This window comes from Chlamydotis macqueenii, chromosome 4 (genome assembly GCF_036417535.1).
Source record: "Chlamydotis macqueenii isolate bChlMac1 chromosome 4, bChlMac1.mat, whole genome shotgun sequence".
NCBI classification, from domain to species: domain Eukaryota; kingdom Metazoa; phylum Chordata; class Aves; order Otidiformes; family Otididae; genus Chlamydotis; species Chlamydotis macqueenii.
In genome coordinates, this window is record NC_141559.1 from 73117449 (window position 1) to 73131444 (window position 13996).

General features: G+C 36.9%; 1 protein-coding gene across 3 annotated transcripts in view; it reads right to left on the reverse strand.

Annotated features, from left to right (window-relative positions):
* Nucleotides 1–357: 357 nt before the first annotated feature.
* The window catches only part of ACOX3 (acyl-CoA oxidase 3, pristanoyl), a 34943-nt gene continuing 21304 nt past the window's right edge, over nucleotides 358–13996 (reverse strand). For 2 of the 3 annotated variants that reach the window (XM_086746596.1, XM_086746597.1), the window contains 9 exons: nucleotides 13773–13895; nucleotides 12695–12815; nucleotides 12082–12201; nucleotides 11285–11398; nucleotides 9513–9628; nucleotides 6890–7064; nucleotides 6310–6377; nucleotides 5366–5452; nucleotides 358–1248 (listed from right to left, as the gene is read on the reverse strand). In XM_086746596.1, the coding sequence (XP_086602722.1) occupies nucleotides 1129–1248; nucleotides 5366–5452; nucleotides 6310–6377; nucleotides 6890–7064; nucleotides 9513–9628; nucleotides 11285–11398; nucleotides 12082–12201; nucleotides 12695–12815; nucleotides 13773–13895 (1044 nt within the window). In that variant the 3' untranslated portion in view covers nucleotides 358–1128. The remainder of the gene's footprint in view (nucleotides 1249–5365; nucleotides 5453–6309; nucleotides 6378–6889; nucleotides 7065–9512; nucleotides 9629–11284; nucleotides 11399–12081; nucleotides 12202–12694; nucleotides 12816–13772; nucleotides 13896–13996) is intronic. The other variant, XR_015258418.1, reaches the window with a different exon arrangement.

A 13996-nucleotide genomic window follows, 5' to 3' on the forward strand; every position in this document is an offset into this window, starting at 1 on the left:
TTATCAGGGAACATTCTGCTACCAATTGGCTCGGCCTTGGCCAGCAGTGGGTCCGCCCTAGGCCTGGCCGAGTCCACCGAACAAAGGTGAACAACTTCTAGCAGTGTCCTACAGAAGCTACCACCTTAGGCCCCCACCTCACCAAACAAAACCAGAAGAGCAGCATATCTAAAACATAAAATATTCTGAATTTTCAAAGCTTTGTTAGTATCTCTTCCATTTGTGAAGAAAAATATTTGATAGTTAACACAGTTGAAAGAGAAAATCCTAATACGTTCAATAATTCCTATCATTGCCATATTTTCTTATAAGACCGTATTTATGATAATTGATTTGAGTATATTCTGACCTGAAACATAGATGCAGTTTCTGTGTGTGTTAATGTATTCTAGGCTTGATACTGGTTTTGCATTATTGAAAACATTATAACCAACAAAGAATGTATGTAAGACTTCCAAATCTGCATTACCATATATTTAAAAAAAAAATAGGCATAATGAGTTATTTTCAATTAATTTTATCTACAGAGTTATATACAATTCACAAAAGAGATTATCTAAAATCCCAATCCTCTCCTGCATTGAAAGAGCAATCAAGTAGTTTAACACTGAGGCATATGAAGTAAATCAGAATAGCTTCACAGACTTCAAAGGGGCTGTCGGAAATTATTCCCATCCCTTCATACAGGTTTATCACTGTTGGTGTTCTTGAAGTCTTTTTTCTTCAAATTCTCTTTTATTTTGCTTTTGTTCAGCTTATTCATAATCCCTGGAGGGAAATTATTTTTAATGATTTAACTTCTGTAATATGACAGTAAAGTCAAGAGACTGATTGGAACATTTCTTTTATAGAAACTTTGTAAAGCAGTGATCATAATTAATCTCAATTTTTCTGGTATTTAATTGAGTAAATATGAATAGTGTGCAGATGGGTTGCTCTTGCTCCTGTCATGATGTTAACAGTCCCTGAGACCAAGTTGGACTTGATTTCAAAGTTAGTTTAAAACTTGGCACTCCTCTATGAAAATCTCTTTCATTTTCAGTGTTTGACATACGGTCTCATTTCCTCCTGATGTCTGAAATATGGTATCCATCTCAGGCCCATCCAGCCTCTTACAAGCTGTTTGGTTTACAACCTTGATGTCAGCCTGCCTGTTACAGGTTTATTAACACAAAATTCTGCCCACCATGAAGGTCTGTTCAGAGCTTTGTTGCCTTGAAGGATCTCTGTCCACATATTTTTATATAACTGCAGAATAATAATAAAAAAGGATTAATTAATACAGAAAATAAAACAAAACTTGTACAAGATAAATTATATAACACTGGTTGAAATGAGATTGTGATTGAATTTCTAGATAACAAATGTGAATAATTATGTGCAGGTAAGAATAAACACAAAGATAAAGCACAAAATTTCAAAGTACTGTAAAAATCAGATATCTGTGTAAATAATTTAGACCACCCTTGGCATAAGAGTAGGAAACCAGTAGGCTTTGTAATTTCTTGTTTTCAATTGACATGAGTTGTATTATGAAAGGTAAAAATTTCGAAACAAGTTATATTATGCTAACCTTTGTTCTGTCCAACCCTGAAGACTGTGTCTGAAAGCACTCGTACATGTCTGTTTTTTACCTTTACTTCAACATGTTTCTGGAAAGTAATGTATCTTCTCACCCAGATGTGAACTGTTCAATCTGAGCATAAGAAATTCCTCTCCCATAAGCAAATTGTTAATTCATCATCTTCATCAATTTGCAATTTTATGTGGAACAGTTAAAAAAAGTACACGGGAAGTAAATTCTGCAAAAGTATAATTTTAGCAATATTTGGCAGTTCATAACTAACTGAAGCTTAAAACTTGAAATAAGATCATAGAAAGATGAGGAAAGGAACGCCGTATTTTCAGCAGTAAGATGGAGTACAGTACAATTGTCCTGGTTCTCGCTAGGATAGAGTTAATTGTCACTGGAGCTGGGAGAGGAGCTGGAACTGGTGGCACCTGTGGCTGGGGGACAGGGCTGGGACAGCTGACCCAAAATAGCCAAAGGGCTATTCAATACCAAGTGACTCATGCTCAGTGTATAAAGTAGGCACATTGCTGAGGGGCAGATTTCACTCCTTGGGTGTGGGCTGGGTGTCAAGATCCACTGTGAACTATTGTACTGTAAATACCTGCTTAGTGAATTCACATACTCTAAATATGTGGTTAGTATATTCTGTTATTGTTTTTGTTTTCCCTCTCTGTTTTCTTTTCCTTTGCTGTTCTGTTAAACTGGTTTTATGCCAACCCGTGAGTTTTGCCTTTCTTTTTCTCTCGATTCTCCTCCCTATCCTGTTGGAGGGGGCTGGAAGAGGGGCAGTGAGCGAGCGACCGTGTGGTATTTTAGCTACCGAGTGGGGCTAAACTATTATAATAATACAATATTAACACAGTGTAAAAACAGTCAGTGATGGAAAGTGAAAAGCCTTTCTTCTACATCAAAAGATGGCTTGGTCCTGTATATTTGTGATTATTTAAATAAATATTGAAATATATTTAATATTCAATATATTTTTACCTTGATTGTGTGGGCTAGTGTTAACTATTTATTCCATTCCAAGATTATTTCATATTGTCTAATGATTTTTAATTAATCTTGAAATAAATGTGATGATAACTTTGCATATTTAGGCTGAGATTGTCAAAATTTCTATGGGAAAATCATGTCCACACCATCAAAGTTTCTTCCAAAGAGAATCTGAATTCTTATTCAGTGCTTAAAGCTGCCTGCAACAAATTTGGAAACTTCTCTTCTGCTCTGGTTACGATCTGTGGCTCGTGGTGCAAGGCACTCCACTACAGTACAACATAGCTTATCCTGAAATAAATTCATTTTCCTGTTATGCTTGGACAATCTGTTCTTTACCATACTGTAATTTTTACTAAAGTGTTCGCATTGGGTTTTAGAAGTTGCAAAGATAGTAATGAATATAGAATTAAATACAGACAGCCAGGAGACAAGGAGCTTTATTAAGTATTTTATTTGAGTGAGGAATTGGCAGCCCTTTTCAAATTTCAGTTGAAAATATTTACACAAGTTGAAAACCACAGACTTAGAGGCAGTTCAGAAAACTTCCCTGAATTCTGCAGAATATGGGTTGGATATCACTGTTTGAAATTATTTTTTCAATATGACTCAATTAATTTACAAAAATCTTACGAACTATTTAGTATGTGAGGAAGTCGCTAGAGTCCTACCTGCATGTCTCACATATTAGATTCCCAATATTAATCTCTAATATTAATTTCTAATATTAATAAGCCTCTGTGGCTTCTATATTTGTGTGAGCTAAGAGCTAGCCAAAGAGGAGCTAGTCACATCCATTACATGACAGCTTTATTAGCTGCTGATAAGAAATCTCCAGCTGACTACTAGAAAGTGAATAGTATTCTAGGAACAGATCACTGTGTATTTGCGCCACATTTTATATTCCTGCCTATAGCATCTGCTCACAGCTTTCGTTAGAGACAAAATAATTAGTGAAAATGGGCTTTTGGCCAATACAGGTATTCTTAACATTCTTACAGATGATGTTCCTTCTCTTAAGAGTTACCTTTGGAGCCTCCCACCATGACCTCTTTCATTAATTTAATCCTCAAAAATCTACAGAAACAGAAACAAAGTTTCCAGGGATGATTATAGTTCTTTGTTGAGATGGCTGGACATGTAGAGCTAACCTTTCCTCCTTTATTTGTAGACATTTTGTTACCAAAGTAATCATTCTGTTAGGTCAGTGTCTGGTTAGAAACATCTGGGCTGCCTTCTGTGTTGCTTGATCACCATGGGAACGACAGACAACTTTAGACATGAAGACACAGACACAGAATATTGAAAAGCACAGAGTACACTTGACTCAGCAATCCTATCAAACTTCCTGGCTGTCTCCTCGGCTCTAGTGATTCTCTACAGGCCCTATCCACACTAAACCAAACTACTGTACTGGGACACCAGTCTCTACAAAATAGTTACCCCACAGCTTGGCTCTACTGAATAGGGTTGGCCAGTAAGCAAGAATTTTGGTCTGCTGAGACTTTGGAATGACATACAGCTCTTTAAACATGTTAAGAAAAAAAAAGCAGAGAGGCACCATGACCTAGTATAGCCAAATCCATGGCACACCCACATCTTGAGTCCTGCTTGTAGGTCTGGTTATGACACCTCAGAAAGGATATGGCAGAACTAGGAAAGATACATGGAAGGAAAACAAGGCCTGTCAGAGGAATGGAAAGGCCCCCACAGATAGTAAATGTATTCGGCCTGGGACTAGGAAGTATTTTTTCACAATACTCAAATTATGGAAATTATGGTGTTGTGACATATGTGAAAATGGATGGGAAAACTGAATGGAGCATAGATACATCTGTGGCTATTAAACAGAATGATATAAATACAGCCTACGGCTTGCAATAACTCTTAAATCACCAACTGCCAACGGCTGAGACACCAGGGAAAGAACATTTCAATATTTCGTCTATTTCATAGTGTCTTCCTTGGCCACTGTCAGTTACACAGTATTCTGTGACCTGGATCCAGTATGGTCATTCTTATGTTCTTGATTCAACTCTTGTGTAATTTAGACTATACAAAAAAAATATCTCTCAGTCTTAACAAGGATGGATTACATATTCATTAAAGCAAGGAGAGCTGCTAACAAAACAGCATCCTTAAGTCTGTATTAAGATTACCAAGGTCCCTTGGGTAATGCACTAATAACCTTGCACCGGTTAGTACAAGATACTCTTGCATATCCTAGAATTCCCATTGGATAAACAGAATCCTCAAAGAATTGTGCAGTTTCTGATATAATTTTTAACCGGAAGAAGTTTCAAATTTTCCTTTCTCTTATTAAAATAAATATTTGATGAAGACACCACACAACCGGGTGTAATGTGAATACCAAAAAAGGCAGCGAAAGTCCTAGGCAGAGAAGCAATACACCATACTGCCTCTCCAAGGTATTAACCTATATGCTACTCCTTAAGGAATCTTAGGAGATGGCATACTTTTTTTTTCTTCAGCAGCACAGAGGCCCAGAAGAGCGAATTAGAGCAACATTAGATGAGTTTCCCATTGAAGGCTATCTCCAGCAAATGCAAAATGTCATTTACTGCTGACATCATTTAACTATGGTACTTTCCACTGAAAAAAGTGTCTTCCTTTTCTTTTGTAGCTGTGAAGTGTCTTGAATACGTTATGGCTATTTACAGGCAATAAATTCTTAATGGATATGAACTGATTAGTAATTAATAGAAATTAATAGAGAATATATACTAGTTAATAATAATTAATAAATATTACAATTTTTAAAATGAGTTTTCTTACCTCTCCACTAGCTTTACCAATGGGAGAATTGAGAATGAAGTCAGGAGGAGCAAAGACATCAACCAGGGCAACTGCATCATCTTTCAACTGTTTAAGAACAAAAGACATGTATTTGGCAAATTCTGTAGTTGTTTATAGCTCCCTGTGAACTACAGAGCAGTGTAAAGATTATTTTCATGAAGTACCAGCTATTGGTAACTTAAGACAAATAAACAATAAGGAATCTATAATTATTTTTCTTTTTTTCCTCCCAGAGAATTTAAAAAAAAAAAAAAAAAGACTGTATGTTAAATGTTTTCCTCCTTTGCTTAGGGGTTTTAAAACACATTTTAACCAGGATTGTACCATTTACACACATAAAATCAGGTATTTTAGAACTATAAAAAAATAACTGCCAGATTCTTCATTGAAATTTTACTTATCTGCGAAGAACATGACCCAGTTTGAAAAGCTTTTGTGTCAAGAAAAAAAAAGAGCTAACACGATAATGAAATAAATAAAACCAAATTGCAGTATTTCACTGGGTTTCCAGTGAAGACTGCAAGGCCACAAACCACAGAGTCACAGAATCCTAGAATGGTTTGGGCTGGAAGATCATCTAGTTCCAACACCTTCCACTAGACCAGGCTGCTCAAAGCCCTGTCCAGCCTGGCCTTGAACACTTCCAGGGACAGGGCATCCACAACTTCTCTGGGTTGTGGATGCCCTGGGCAAATGACAGTGTGTTATTTTGTAAGGTATATTGTTTTTCATTTTTTGGCAAATAAACTAGGGCTAGATTTAGGATCGATAAGTTACTAAACTTTACAGAAAGTTATTCAGAAACTATTACTGTAATATCCTGCTAATTTATCCCTTGAAGTATAAAATAACCGATACATGTCTTTCTTAGTATTTGTATGTTATATTACTATTAAATCAAAACAAACAATATTGAAGCTTACCCTGTAGCAGAGCTCCAGAATAGCATTCTGAATAAATCTACCAGCTTGTTCACCTGAAGCATAGCCACCTGCAGACACATTCACAAAGAAGCTTACTCTAGTTAAGATTACACTGACACAATCCTTTTACAAAGGAGTTTATCAGCTCAGTATTCAAGAAGCTAAATAGATTCTCCTGTGTCACTGGACTGATTGTCTTTCATTAGTGAGTTGACTGCAAAACAGTCAAAGATATTTGGAGCCTTTTGCACTAACAAGCGACACTACAGCATCTGGCTGGCTATTCCCTATCCTCTCCCTCAAGCACTGGACCACATCAAAACCTGTGAGTCCTCCACCACCTCTGAAGTAAGAGAAAAATTTTTGGGTTAATTTTTAGCTCCAGATTCCTGCTACTGAAAATTTTATCCAGAATGGCTGTTTTGCATTATGCAGACAGTAAGAAAATACTCTAATCTAAATCCTAATTAGCATTCCCTCCTCTTGCCAAGATACAATATAGGAAAAAAAAACTCCTCATCTTTAAGACAGGACTTTTTATGAAGTGATATGCAGAGTATATTCAGGGAGCTGATCTCACCTTGGTAGAGCACAGCCAGATGTTTACTTAAAGACCAGAGTCCATACAGAGCACTCAGATTCTTAAGCACTGGCTGCAGAGTAGATGGTATGCTGGCATCATGAGTGTAGTCATGGTATCTTTGTAAGACTGTTTGTTCAATAAAAGCAATGGCTAATGATCGACAGTAGTACACCTTAGGAAACAGAAAAGAAGCATAACAAGTAACCACATACAAGGAATAAATCCTCAGCTGGTATAAAATGAAAACAGCATTGCTCTGGTGAAGTCAGTGGAGATTTGTTGATTTAGATCTTCTGATCTAGCTTGAGATCAAAGAAAGTCTAAGAAGAAATGCTAGAAGAAAATAATTTCTACCATGTCTTTGCAAAGGTTAGTCATGAAATGCCTCTTAGAAGTAAGATACTAATTTTCCACTGTGTTCCAGTTTGGTTAGCCTTTTATACCAGCCGAAAGGGAGCGCAAATTATATGCCTGTTACCAGTGTAATTTGGCAGTTGCATCCAGACTGTATGGGATCAAATAGCTACATTAGAGAGAAGACCATGCAAAATCAGGTTCGCTGACTTTAGGATCATTAATAAACCCATACAACTCTAGTAAGATAAATGTAGGTTTAAATTTATTTAACATTATGAAGAATTTTTGAAAGTGGATAAAATCTTCAAAGTAGTTCAGTAATCTATTGAAAACCTATTACAGCCCATTCAAATAATAAATAAAAAATCTGATCCTATTAGCATGCATGCATTCTGAATATGGATTGCAATAAATTGCAACCTGTTTTGAAAGAACTATCCAACTAATCTTTGCTAACTATGTGATCAGAAAGGCAAGAGTCACCAGTTACTGTTAATATGAAGTATAAAACCTTAAATGATTGTACTCACATAGGAATACTTCTCTACTTTTATATGCTTCACTTTTGCTGTACCATGGTATTTGTCCTACCATGAAATAGACTGCTGACTGAACACATTCTAGTTGGTGAACAGAAGTGGAATGTGAAACCATTGCTGTTGTAGCTCATTTGTTGCAATGCTGTAAACTGGTGTTTGGTTTCAGCTTACTTGTTCAGTGTTTTTTTCATTTAGACTTAGTTGATTAGTTTTTCTTTTTTCTTTTGAACACTTGTATCATCCTTGCATATAAATCCACTGTGGGATTTAAAAAAGCATATTCCAAAGATTGCTGTCTCTCTCTTGATAGCTGTTCAGTGGCATACTTATGTCCAAGCTCAGACACAAGAGTGAACTGCAAAATACACATGTATTCTCTGCAAGTTTAGAGAGGGCTTCCCCCTTACTACATGGACTTTTATACACAAGAGTGTCAATTCCCTAGTCAGAATGAAAGAAGTCTCTAAATCCCAAATTCTTCTCCCTCATAATTCTATTTCCTTCTTTATGTTTGCTCGCATTTCTGTATTGTATCTACCAGGCTATCCCCAAACGAAAATAGTCTAGGGACAGCCTAGAAACATCTTCCAGATCGCCCATAGCAAGAACACCTATTATGTATTGGTCAGTCACTGGGCTGACAGAAAAGTGCTTCTTCACGTCCAGAAAGTTTTAAATCAAATACGTACATGTCTTCAAAGCACAGCTTATAAATAATTTTCAGATGTTTTTGAGGCATGCCATTTAATACAAAAAATCCTGCAAATCATTCTAACACACAGGCCCCAGCACCAACCTCCCAAGAACTGGCCAACCAACAGGCAGACTTGAAATTCAGGCAATTCCCATTCTGAATTTGACCCTGAAAAGTTTCTCTAATAAGCTACTTCTCAGGTAAAACCAGGAAAGATTTCCTCCACTCTACCTGTGGTTTCACACAGACCATCCCCTGCTGAAGCTAGCCTAGCTCTTTCTAGGTGCAGAGCTGAATACTCCTTCCCAATGCTTTTTAATGAGCTTTGCAGATAAGGTGAATGGCATTGGCCATCTTCAGGGAACATCTCCTCAGTGACAAATGACAAGTGTTCTTTCCTTGGATGCGAGCCAGTTTTTCTCATGGAGGTAACAGAGGAATTTGGGGAGCCTGGGGATATACACCGAACTCTGGAGCTAAAACATTCCTAGCTGTCAAAACTCACTGGTGAGAGAACGGATCTGCTATATGTAGATTGTCAGTGTTTCCTTTTCAGCTTCCAATACTGTCAGTCTGGTATCTTTCATGAGTACTTTGCTCTATAGAAATTAGAGATGGAAAAGACCTATTAGGTCATCTAGTTTACCTATCTGCCAGAGCAAGATTCTTTCCTACAGTATGTATTTGGCCACAAGAGCAGATGGAGATGTAATAATCAGATGCCGCAGTAGATTTAATAGTAGTAGATTTAGTCTTCAGAAGTTGTGTTATTGAAATTGCAGACATCACTCAGCACATGCCTGTAACTTTTCTGAAGAGAAATATAACCTGGAAGACTTCTGCTGATGGTAACTGTCCTCCTGCTATTGTGTTCAATACAACACAGGGACAGGTATTACATTTTATTAGTTATTTAACTTGCTGCTTTATGCTTGAGGAAACTGTACTTCATGACACAAGAAGATAAAACAGAATCTGACAAACTTGGATGAAAACAAGTAAATAAAAAAGAAAGCTGAGTAAGTATTACCTGACAGTTGTTTTTTGCCTCAAAATCACTTCGCCCAGACAGCTTCTCATTGCTCAACTTTAGGTGACTTTCTCGGAGCAGGTAGCAAACCAGCCATTTATACGCTGCTAAAGGAACTGTGAGGAAGAGAAAACCACAATTCTTAACATCCACATTTATAATGCAGGAAGTCACATGCAGATTCTACTGCAGCCTCAGTTTTTGTTACCTGAGAAGAAAAATTGAAGTAATCTATTAACATGACACTTTGCCCATTACTGTGGATGCAATAAATAACACCTGGGTAAGACAGTCAGACTGTAACTGGTCAGCGAAGACATACCATGCCTGACCATACACTAGTACAAAGTGACTCCAAGCTAAAAGACAAGGTGCATCCACAGCTCGATTTAGACTTCTAACTCAATCAAAATTTTTTAGCTTGTTATTTTCTTCCCATACTAAGACTTAGGTTTGCAAGGTACACAGTCCCTTCTAAGTCCACATTTTGTGAAAGCACATGACTTCTAACATTGCAAACCTGGATGAATGTAATCGCATCTGAATGACCTGCTTTGCACACAAGTGCTTTATACTTTCAGAGCAGCCTGGAAATATTAAGGAAAAAAGAATGTCAGCACAAAGCCCTTGTATGACTCCTGCTTGCTTGTGTCTTAGCTTAAGATTCAGTGTAGAACGTCACTTAGGCAATTGTGAGCATTCACATGCTGCCTAAATTTAGGCACCTAAATTAATGGTCCAGTTTCTAACAGAATGGTATAATAAATAGATTCAGATATTTTAAAAACTATACTCTGGTTGAACAGGTACTACAAGAGAGGAGAGAACATGTGCTTAGGTATCAGTTTATGCTCTGTTGGATTTCACAAGTTGGAGACATAGAAGAAAGAAGAAAGCAAGTACTTGTTTTGAACTAGTCTTTTTCTTATAAGCCTTTGTATTCTGAAGTTATTCAGGTTTTATCCTATACCTGTTATGATACTTAGTACTAGGCATCACTACCCAAAATTCAGCTTTTTTGCAATTATTTGTGCACAGAAGTGGTTACTGAATTCTAGGAATCAACTCAATTGCCCGTTATATATTAAAAAAGGAGTTTCTTCCCCCAGGATGTTCTCAGTTTCACAGATTCACTTTTGCTCAATGCCCTGTCACTATCTCATTATCTGCTAATTTCTTTGTTAATTTTTGCCTCCAAGGGCCAATCTGGACTCACAGTGATACAAAAGTGGGAATGGCATCTGATGTCATACTTGATTTGATTATAGCAGAGTAAGCCAGGAAAATTGCAGGGAATTTTCTTTCACCATTACTCATTTTTCTCTATGCAACCAAAAGCAACTGTCAAAAGCAGACATACTTAAAGCCTTTTGAACATATTTCTAAATCACTTGTATGGTTTTCTAAAATAAGATATTTTAGTGATATAAGGTAGTGGCAATTAAAGCCCCTTATTCAGTTTCACTTGAAAACAACAATACAGAGGCAAAAAACCTAGGTCACAAATGCTATTTCAGAGGAACAAAACCAGAAGAAAAATATCTGATGCTATCCTATCCTCCATTCCAGAACTGAGGATGTGGACAATAGGACATATTATGAAATGCAAACTATGTTCCTAGTAAATTGAAATGCATGTAATACAAAGTCAGCAAATAGTAATACAACAAATATCTAATAATTAATAGCAGTTGAATCTCAAATCTCTGGATCCCTTCCTTTGGAAAGCAACTTAAGATTGTAGAATCAGTTTAACAGCAGCAGAAGGCTACCTGAGGAGTCCATGCAATCTTCAACACTAATGGCTGTGAATTTCCAGCCAAGGATATGATGGTAGTCTTGCAAAAAGTTTATTGTTCCAAAAGGGGATTCAAAAGGAGCTTTATCTGAAATACCAAAGAAAATAAAAATGACTTATGAGAAAAGTAACCAGACTTTTTGGAACTAAAAGCCTATTACAAAGCCACGCATACACTTGATGGCCAGATACAATTAGGCCGTAAGATTTATTTTATTATGGGCTAGTCCAGCCAAATGTGGACTGGTGGACAAGTGCTGAAAAAAACTGATACCACTGCCTATAAGTCCCATAATACTAAACTTCTATTGCTGAGTTTTCCAGTTCTGTAAGATGCTGGTGAAACTCTCTGCTAGAAGATTGAAACAAAATCATTTAGCTGCAGAACTACAAAATGTACTGATGGATATTGCTACCAAGTCAGATATGAACTGTTTTAAGTACAATGAACAGAGGGTACTCAGACTTACAACAACTGTAGGAGTAGTTATATTGAACTAAACTGCACTTCTTAGTGAGTAAGATACTACCTAACCTGACTAGGGATAGCAAAACGTCTAGCTAGCTTCTGCAAGACTTAGGAGAAAGAATACTTCTTGCAGCAAATATCTGTCTATTGTGAACGTATCACATGATGGAGTCTGTAGCACATTATTTATGCTCTAAAAAATGATTAAATGACTGTCAATTGCTTTCAGTACGAAATTACCTCCTAATTCCATTAGCTACACACTGTTGGGTCCAGCATAGGATTCCACAACGAAAACTTACCTCTTACGCAGTTCATCCAGCTCATTAAGTAGTTGCTGGTTTGCTGAAGCAGGACATTGTTATCTCCCTCGTATGTGCAGTTTGGATCATTGTCATTTCGGATTTCACCCAGACGATTCACTTAACAAGAACAAGTGCACAACTTAATATAGTGCAATGCATTAATGGAAGCTAAGAGGGATTAAACAATTATTCTGTTACAAATGCCAGAGAGTTGTCTATTTCTGTATGTATAGCTATTGTTACCAAAAGATGAGCTTGAAAGTTCACTGTTTAGCTTGTGAAATCAATATATTGGAAAGACTTTAGAAAAGTGTGGCATGCATCTTACAGAGGGAATTTTCATCAATAAAGACTGCATCTTTATTTTTGGAACTGATACTCAATCACACATGCAGTCTCATTCTGTCCAAAGGTTGGTGCAAAAGCTGCATGGGTTGAGTTCTTTTTGTGGTATCAGATATAAAATGAACTTTAAAAACATGGATATGAGGAAAAAAACCTTTCTAAACTTATTGCTAAAATTCAGACACCATGCTGCAACAACAGTCAAAGAACACATCAACATAACCATTCTCCTTCTGATCAGTGCATGCAGTAGACTGTAACTTACTGGCAAGGTAACCATGTCCTCCACAAGCTTCTCGGCATTCCTGGGCTGCCTGCTGAGCAGTCCAAGAGGACAGCGGTTTGCTGGCAGCAGATAAGGCATGAATCTCACGTCCCAAATCAGCCTTTGTGAAAAATAAGATAAAAGTGAATAATAACTTTTACACAAAGTTTCTAACTGGTTAAAGCCATAGCTATATGTACTACTTTATACTGAAGAAAGAGTAACATGCAATACATACATAAAATTTTCCGAGATATACGTATAGGCAGAGCATTTTTTTTTCTGCTGTCACAAAAAAAGCCCTGCCACAACTGAAAAACCTGCAGCACTAACTTTCTTATAGCGGACAGCAATAATCTATGCCAGGTAATGGACACATGGGTAAATCTTAGCTCAGATGTGCCAGCTGATAAGGCATTGCATGGGACAGTTCACTGATTGACAATCTTTTCCTCCCAGAGACAGAGAGGCAAGCAGTTGAAGGTGGCATGTCCAGAGAAAGCTTCTCTCCCCTCTGTGCCATAAGCAATCCCTTTCTTCCCAGGCAGCAATGGGATATTTATAATATTTACTTCCTTACACTGTTTTCACTGATCTTCCAAGCATCAATTCTGCAAATGAGTAGGAAAACTTAAATGTATCCCCTCAATTTGCAAAGCATCACAGTAGCCTGCATTTACACTAACTCTGTTGGCCTTCCTTTGAAAATGCATTTGGAAGATGTGTTTCTGGAGACAGTGGGATGATACTACCAAAGCTTGTTTAACAGCAACTTCCTATATGGTTGTTTTGGGGTTTTTTTGTTGTTTTTTGGAGTTTTTTTAAGATCTCCTGTAAAACAAAAGGAGTTCATAAGGATTACATTCTTAACATTGTCAACAATCAGATTTTCTCTATCACAATTTTTTTTCTGATAGTCAATATTTTGCCTAAGATTAGTGAGTGCACTGAAGACCTCCAGAGATAAAACTACAGAGATTGTAAGATAGCCTAAGACTTCTAAGTAAGTCCTTCATTTAACAATATCCAGTTGATTATAGGAAGAACTCAGCTAAGAAGAAATGTGTAAATATCTCACCTGTCTCTGGCTCCTTTGCTTTGCCAATAAGCCTGCATAAAATTCTACGAAGTTCTCAAACAGGGATTTGGAGAAGTAATCTAAGGCATATGCAGCAGCCAGATAAGGAAGAAGACGCCATTGCTAGAATAAAAATTAAATAGATTTGATCGCAAATTGATATGTATTTTTATAGTGTTATATACCTGACTATCTCATAATACTGAATCAACCCATTTGTTTTC